The following is a 6,857-nucleotide window of genomic DNA, read 5'->3' as shown; positions in this document are numbered from 1 at the left end:
GCAGCACGAAAAATGGAGGGGGGGGCAGTGAAGTTAGAAGGAATAGATGTAAAGAAGGTGGAGGACTTCAGGTACCTCGGGTCAACATTGCAGAGTGATGGAGAATGTGGAAAGGAGGTGAAGAATCGTGGACAGGCAGGCTGAAACGGGTGGAGGAAAGTATCAGGTGTGCTCTGTGATAGGAGAGTGTCAGCGAGGATGAAGGGAAAGGTCTACAAGCCATGATGGACGGCTTAGAGACAGTGGCTCCGAGGAAAAGACAGGAGAAATTGCTTGTCTACTGTCCAGTTGATAATTTCTAAGGCTTCTGTGGAACAAAATATGTACCCATTGGGGGAAAAAAAAAATCACAATTATCATAAATCCTGGCCCTCTGAGAATTCCACCAGTTTAATTTTTATGTTTTTTAAATATCAATGCAAACAATCTTTTCCAAGAGGCATCGTTGAATGCAGGGAACAGGAGTCTGGTGCTTATCTGCAACAATTTGAATTTCCTCAGCCGAGCCATCACAGAAGGAGACTTAAATGCGGTAGAGATTGGAATAATCAACCCTCCTCGAGCCATTTAGTGGGAAGTCATTTAAATAAGTGACTCTCGCAGCTCCCCATTGGCTCGAGTCAACCAGTAAGTCATGTGATTATGAAAGAATTGCTGAGAGAGGACAGACCAGTTTCACCAGCACTGCCATTCATTTATTTATTCCTGATGATAATCCATGCAGTTAGTTTATTTGTAGTTATTTTTTACCACAGACAATATTTGTACCACTGGAACTGTTTTTACAATTTGTGGGATTATTCTTTAATCACACAAATAGGGAACTTGTGTTCAACTTAATTTATTATAGCCTAAATTAGTACTTTACTGACAAGGCTATATTTTTAGACATACTATAGTCCATTCTTACTCAATTATGTCATTTGTAGTTTCTTTTTTTTTTTAAACACACAATACAAACATAACGAAAGGCTGGTGATGAATCTGAATGGATGCATTCAGACATTACCACTGCCTGATGGAAAACAGCATTAAAGTTTAAAACACATGCCGGCGGCACAAAAACAATCCACCCCAAAAAACAAACAAACAAACTCACAAACAAAATGCAGGCGATGATCTGACTTTTCCTCGAGCACCGGCAGCTGGTTGTTTTTCTGTGAAATACTTGAAAATGTTATTCCTATGAATTTGCATCAGGTTCGTAGGCTGATTCCAGAGCAGTAAAGTGGCAGCTTGTGCAGGAAACGGAGGAACGGTATCATAAAAATCTCAATAAAGGTCAACAACTGGCACAAATAAGACAAAAACCAAGGCATAACTTGTGCAGCGCTCATTATAAAGTCTGAATTTAAAACAGTCGCGTCTCCTCGAAGCAATGCACATCTTCTTTTCTTTTCTTTTTGCAGCTACAGAAAATATGAAAACAAAGCTTTGAATAGCTTCATAGACCGTCAACACGTCTGTCTTTCATTGCTACTCATACATCCAGTGTGAGATCGGTTGCGTTCTCAGCTGCACACAAGATGATGGGGGGAAAAAAACACACACACCATTTGTGCTGTCGAGTTTGGAGGAATCTGTGTGACACGAAACTCTAAACAGAAGCAGAGTAGAGAAAGGTACATTTATCTGAAAGTGTGTACAAATACATTCCATGTAAAAGCTGAGTTTTTCTGTAAGGTAAAGGCTGCTGAACACTTCACTGGAGAACTTCAGGTCCCACAATCCTTTTCAGGTCCCACAATCCTGCCATTAACTACAAAGACTCGAATTCGGTTGCTTGGTTTAGTAAAGAATGCACAGTTTTGTTCTTTCCCCACATTTCTTCGTTTTACTCTGACATTATTCTCAGAAGTCTCATGTGTGAGCGTTAGCGGGCATTTCATCCCTAATAAGCCTGAATCGGCATAAATAACCCAGCATGTGGACAGCGCTATCTGCAAATAACACGACATAACCAATGCATTCCTCTCTTTGTAGACACCGCAGTGCTGACACCCATCTCAGTCCAGCTGTGAGGTTACCGCATGATAACTCGATCACACGTCTTTTTAACAGTTTTTCCACACTCCTTTCTGGTTTTCATCCCACGTGGAGGAGGATGGAGAGACAGACAGGTTTGTTCCTGTATGTCTGGAGGTGCTGGCGGTGTCTGCCCACGTCGCGGCGTCCGCTCACCGCTGGCGGGAGAACAGATTCCTCAGGGCGTTGTTGTAGTTCTTATTAAAAGCCGTGTATATGAGCGGATTGAAGAAGGAGTTGGAGTAGCCCAGCCACAGGAAGATGCTCTTCCAGGTGGGCGGGATGTCGCAGGAGCACAGCGGCACGATGAGCTCGGTGATGAAGAAGGGAATCCAGCAGAGCACAAAGACGCCGATCAAAATGCCCACCATCAGCGCCGCCTTCTTCTCCTTCTGCTCGCGCCACGTGTCCCCGTCCGTCTGGAAGGTCACGGTGGCGTGGCGGACGGTAAACGCCATCTGGGGCTGATTGCCGTCCTCCTTTACCTGCTCAGACAAAAGGAGTTACGCCATCGACTCGTACATTCAGAGGCACCAGGTTGGAATTTGAATTATGGGAGCAATATTTTTTAACAATGTAGGTAAAAAAAAAAAGTGCTGCTCGAAAAAGATGGATTAAAGGCTGCTGAACGGAAGTGTGAATCAACAAGTGTTGACAAGGCAACACTTGTTGACTCTCTCTCTCTCTCTCTCACACACACACACACACAGGAATGACACGGAGCATAAAGCCAGAGCTGTGTTTTAATCTGCATTTCCCAGCAAACCATTTTGTGCCATTGGCTGATTAAAAAAAAAACACAAAAGTGCAGAACTGGATAAAGAAGATATCGACATGAATCTGACTTTTTCTTCTTCTTCTTCTTCCTTGGTTGCTGCCTGCCGTTGCTCAAGGCTGACTTCAGCAATGTGAGGATGCCTCTTTCCTCAAGCATCTGCCAGAAACCTGAGGTCGCATCCCAAGACGTGAACGCTGTCGAGTCTGACAGCTTGGCGAGTAGAACTAGACTATGTCCCCTGCTGGCTATTAGCTGCAGTAACCTGCTTTACCCTTCTACGCAGCTCTACTTCTGTCTCCCCACAAACAGACCAACGTCTGGCCTCTGAGCAGCTTCTGATTTATTCCAGTATATTTGCTGATCCTTCCAGGCTATGTCTAAAGATCTGCCACATAAACTCTCTCTCTCTCTCTTTTGAGCAGTGCAGTGAATGGTTTCGTGCTCACAGACAGCTTTATCATCGTTTCTGAACATAACCGTTTAATTTTGTTCTAATTATCTACACCAACCAGACTTTCCTTACTGCTGCAAGTTTCATTGCGAGTGGAGCTCGCCTTTTGATGACTTCAAGAAACACCTTCCCTCCGGATCACGGCCGTTTTCCACACTCCGGTTTCCTTGGGGCCTTGTGCTTCTCCTTCCTTCATCGGCACGACTTCTCGCTCTTTGAGTGGGATTTCTCCTGCCCATCATATCTTTCTTCACCTGAATTCAACCTGACATCAACGATTGCCTTGTCTGTGGCATCTCCTGCAAACTGAGCTACCCGCTGCTGGCACAGTTTGCAGCAGCGGGTTCTCTGAAGTTTCTGATGTCAAGGCAGCCTCAACCCGAGGATGAGAATCAGTTGCAGATCTCACCCAAAGTTAACTATGAAGACCCCCCCCACCCCCCCTCCATCTTCTGTGCTCATGCATTGTGCTCGTCCGTCTCCAGGCAGGCACAGTCTGCAGGATGCTCGAGGCTAACTGCTGACTAACACCTTTTTTGTTGTAATCTGACAGCAGCGCCGTGGACACGAGTGATTCTGGACAAACTAACCCTTCTGAAATAAAAAAAGCATAGTGGAATTTATCAAGCGCTCTGATTGGTTCCCAATATCCAGAACAATGACAATGACACGGAGGAGAGAATGAAGTTATCGTTTGAGGAGGTAGTGGATATTTTCATCAAATAAATTACTGAATTAAAAAGAAAATAATCACCTCAGCCATGGGTGTGATTGAGTTGGTCTTGCGGGAGCCGATCCGAAATTTTGCAGCCTTGTAGATCTTCCAGTAAACAAACAGCACCACGCAAAGCGGGAGGTAAAAGGCCCCGAAGGTGGAGAAGATGGTGTAGGAGGGCTCCTGGCTCACCTGGCACTTCATCCCCTCTGTGTACGTCTCCCCCCAGCCGAAGAGGGGCGACAGGGAAATGATGGAGGACAGCAGCCACGTGAGAGCGATCATGACGTTGGAGATCTTCTTACGCGTCTTGAGCGTGTACTGCAGGTGCCTGGTGATGGACCAGTAGCGGTCGAGCGCGATGGCCGTCACGTTCCAGATGCTCGCCGTGCAGCAAAGCACGTCGAAGGAGATCCACGCCTGGCACAGGACCCGGCCCAGTTTCCACAGCCTGCCGTTCAGTTCGTGGACGAGGCTGAGCGGCATGACCAGGGCGGCCACCATTACATCGGAGATGGCCATGGAAGCCACCAGGTTGTGAGGTACTCGGTGGAACGTCCTCACCCTCAAGATGGTCACCAGCACCAGCAGGTTCCACACGAAGGTGGCCACCGCCAGCATGGCCAGTAAGGTGAGCGTGAGCACGCTGAAAACCGAGAAAGGCCGGTAGATGTTCCCGCCGAAGGCGCCGCTGAAGTTAGCCGTCAGTGTGCTGCCGTTGGGATGGGTCATAGTAGCCGCTGGGGGGGAGGGGGGGGGGGGGGCTGCAGCCGAGGGCCAAATGGATTCAGAAGCCGTGTCTGCAGAAGATTGATGCAATCTGGAGTGGAGAGAGAGAGAAAGGAGCTTTACACCACTGTGTAAATGCACAAATACACATTCACCTGAGAGGTACTTTGGTGATTTGCCCCCCCCCCCCAACTTTCAAGTGCAATTTCATCTGCTGTTTTAAAAAAAAAAAAAGGCTCTAAAGCCCACTGGGACATCTCGGGTCTGGAGAAAGGCCGTAAATATTCAGTTTCATCATCCCACTGCTGTTCCTTGATTTGAATCAGTCAGACTAAGATTTTAAGTGGAGCAAATTCACACAGGAATTTGGCATCCCAGTGGCGAGATCGCTCTGTTTAACGCATTTGGAGTGGCTGCAGAGAACGGCCTTAGTAAGAGCCTATCGGAGGGATAAATAGGATCGTGTGATCGATTTGACATGCCGGCTCCATCAATACGTTCATGTTGGGGGGGGGGGGGGGCTCAGCTTGACGGTGCTGAATCAATGAATCTCAAATCAAGTGCTTGTACTCTCCTTCAGCAGTGTGTTGAAATGTCTGTCTGTTTGGTATGGATCTTTACAAGTTAATTATGAGAGGCTTATTAAAGGAATCAAGCTACTGTGACATGCCAGTGAGTCATAACCAGAAATATTAAATAAAATAAAATATAATGAGCATTAGAATGGCATTGTTTCTGTCCAGAGTACATTGTTATGCTAATCGGGACACGTCTTATCCACATCCATCCATCCTAGCAATAATAATTTGATTGCTCATGCTCTGGAAAACAATCACATGTGCCGGATTCTACAGGCTCTTTTTTTTTAATCATTACGGTAATAATAATTCATTCATAACTGGAAAAGCACTCAGAGAGCGCAGACCTTTGCCAAGCACCTCAGTCTCGCTTATATTGTGATTTACACCAAAATTATTGTCCAACATTCATTTTTATCTGTAATTTCAGATGCCTTAAACATGAAAACAAACCTTGAGCAATTGGATTCACATTGATACCATTATTAGTTTAGATTAGTTTATTTAGTTTAAATAAATCAACTAAAACTTCTTGAATTTCTAAGGACATAAAGGAAAAACAGATTAAGAATCCACTCAGTTCCTCTACTGGAATCTTCATGTTTCAACATTCAGTAAACAACAACAACAACAACATCAGCCGTTTTATCACGTTTCTCCATGGTAGAAAGTGTCCTCCCTACTCGGAGGGTTCATCCAAGCGCGCCAACAGGCCCTCTGCTCTGCTCCTTTTAACAAGCCTAATAACCAGGAAATTGGAAAACCCGCTATGAACGGAAGAAGCAATCAAACGTGTCTGTTCGCTCCCTCCCAACCAGCCGCTGTCACTCACCCTGACAAACAAAACACACCAAGGCAGGAAAAGACATGCAAATGTAAGCTGAGGAAGAGGAGGAAGAGGAGCAACGGAGGAGGAATCCCATTTACCTGACGTCAAAGGGATAACAACCGAATGCACTCAGGTCTGTGTCGATATGGATGGAAGTGTCTCGCCATCCATCCATCCATCACCTGGCGATGCAAGCAGGAGGACACCGAGGTGAGGATGAAGAGACAAGAGCGAAGATGTTCCTGACTGAGATGCTTCAGGGAGATGTTCCCTCACGTCTGAGCATATTTGATTCTAATCTGACAATGAACAAATGAATCAGAAACTGAGCTTCAGTGTAAGAAAGTATAAAACGTATTTAGTCTGAACTTATTTATAGAGCATAAAGAACAAACGAACACCGGCGTGATTTATTTCATTTATCTGCAAGCGCAGATAGATTGCGCAAATATTTAATTTGCACACGCACACACACACACGCACACACACACCTTCTGTGCGACCATCAAAGCAGGCAGCAGCATATTGAAGGGAAACGTACCTGCATGGAGATGTCGTCTTTGTGTCCACGCACTGCCACAACCTGGTTATTGTAGGAGCGGGCGTGTGAACGTGCACATCACCCCCCCCCCCCACCCCCACTGTGAAACGACTGCGCGTTCATTTCTTACACAACAGCCACCGCGGAGACGCTTCTCCGGTGCGGCAAGTGCATCTGAACGCGCGTCCCGCGCGTCCTCTGGCTGCGTAAA

At 46.1% G+C, this 6,857-nt stretch overlaps 1 protein-coding gene across 2 annotated transcripts; it reads right to left on the bottom strand.

Moving 5' to 3' along the window:
• Window positions 1-2,177: 2,177 nt before the first annotated feature.
• htr5ab (5-hydroxytryptamine (serotonin) receptor 5A, genome duplicate b) lies at window positions 2,178-4,701 on the bottom strand. Of its 2 annotated transcripts, XM_068748156.1 has the most exons (3): window positions 4,009-4,701; window positions 3,780-3,785; window positions 2,178-2,513 (listed from the first exon to the last, which is right to left on the bottom strand). In XM_068748156.1, exons 1-3 carry the CDS (start codon window positions 4,699-4,701, stop codon window positions 2,178-2,180), a joined length of 1,035 nt encoding a protein of 344 aa, XP_068604257.1. The 2 variants fall into 2 exon arrangements, with proteins under 2 accessions (XP_068604257.1, XP_068604258.1); XM_068748157.1 differs by lacking the exon at window positions 3,780-3,785 and having other exon boundaries at window positions 2,178-2,510.
• Between the last annotated feature and the right edge of the window lie 2,156 nt (window positions 4,702-6,857).

The sequence above is a fragment of the Brachionichthys hirsutus genome, chromosome 14 (genome assembly GCF_040956055.1).
Source record: "Brachionichthys hirsutus isolate HB-005 chromosome 14, CSIRO-AGI_Bhir_v1, whole genome shotgun sequence".
Taxonomy (NCBI): Eukaryota; Metazoa; Chordata; class Actinopteri; order Lophiiformes; family Brachionichthyidae; genus Brachionichthys; species Brachionichthys hirsutus.
The sequence above is the reverse complement of the archived record's forward strand: the minus strand, read 5'-3'. Positions and strand labels throughout refer to the sequence as shown.

What these genes read in the sequence shown, in the direction of transcription:
- htr5ab (XM_068748156.1), bottom strand. Translation starts at nt 4,701, where the DNA reads ATGACCCATCCCAACGGCAGCACACTGACGGCTAACTTCAGCGGCGCC.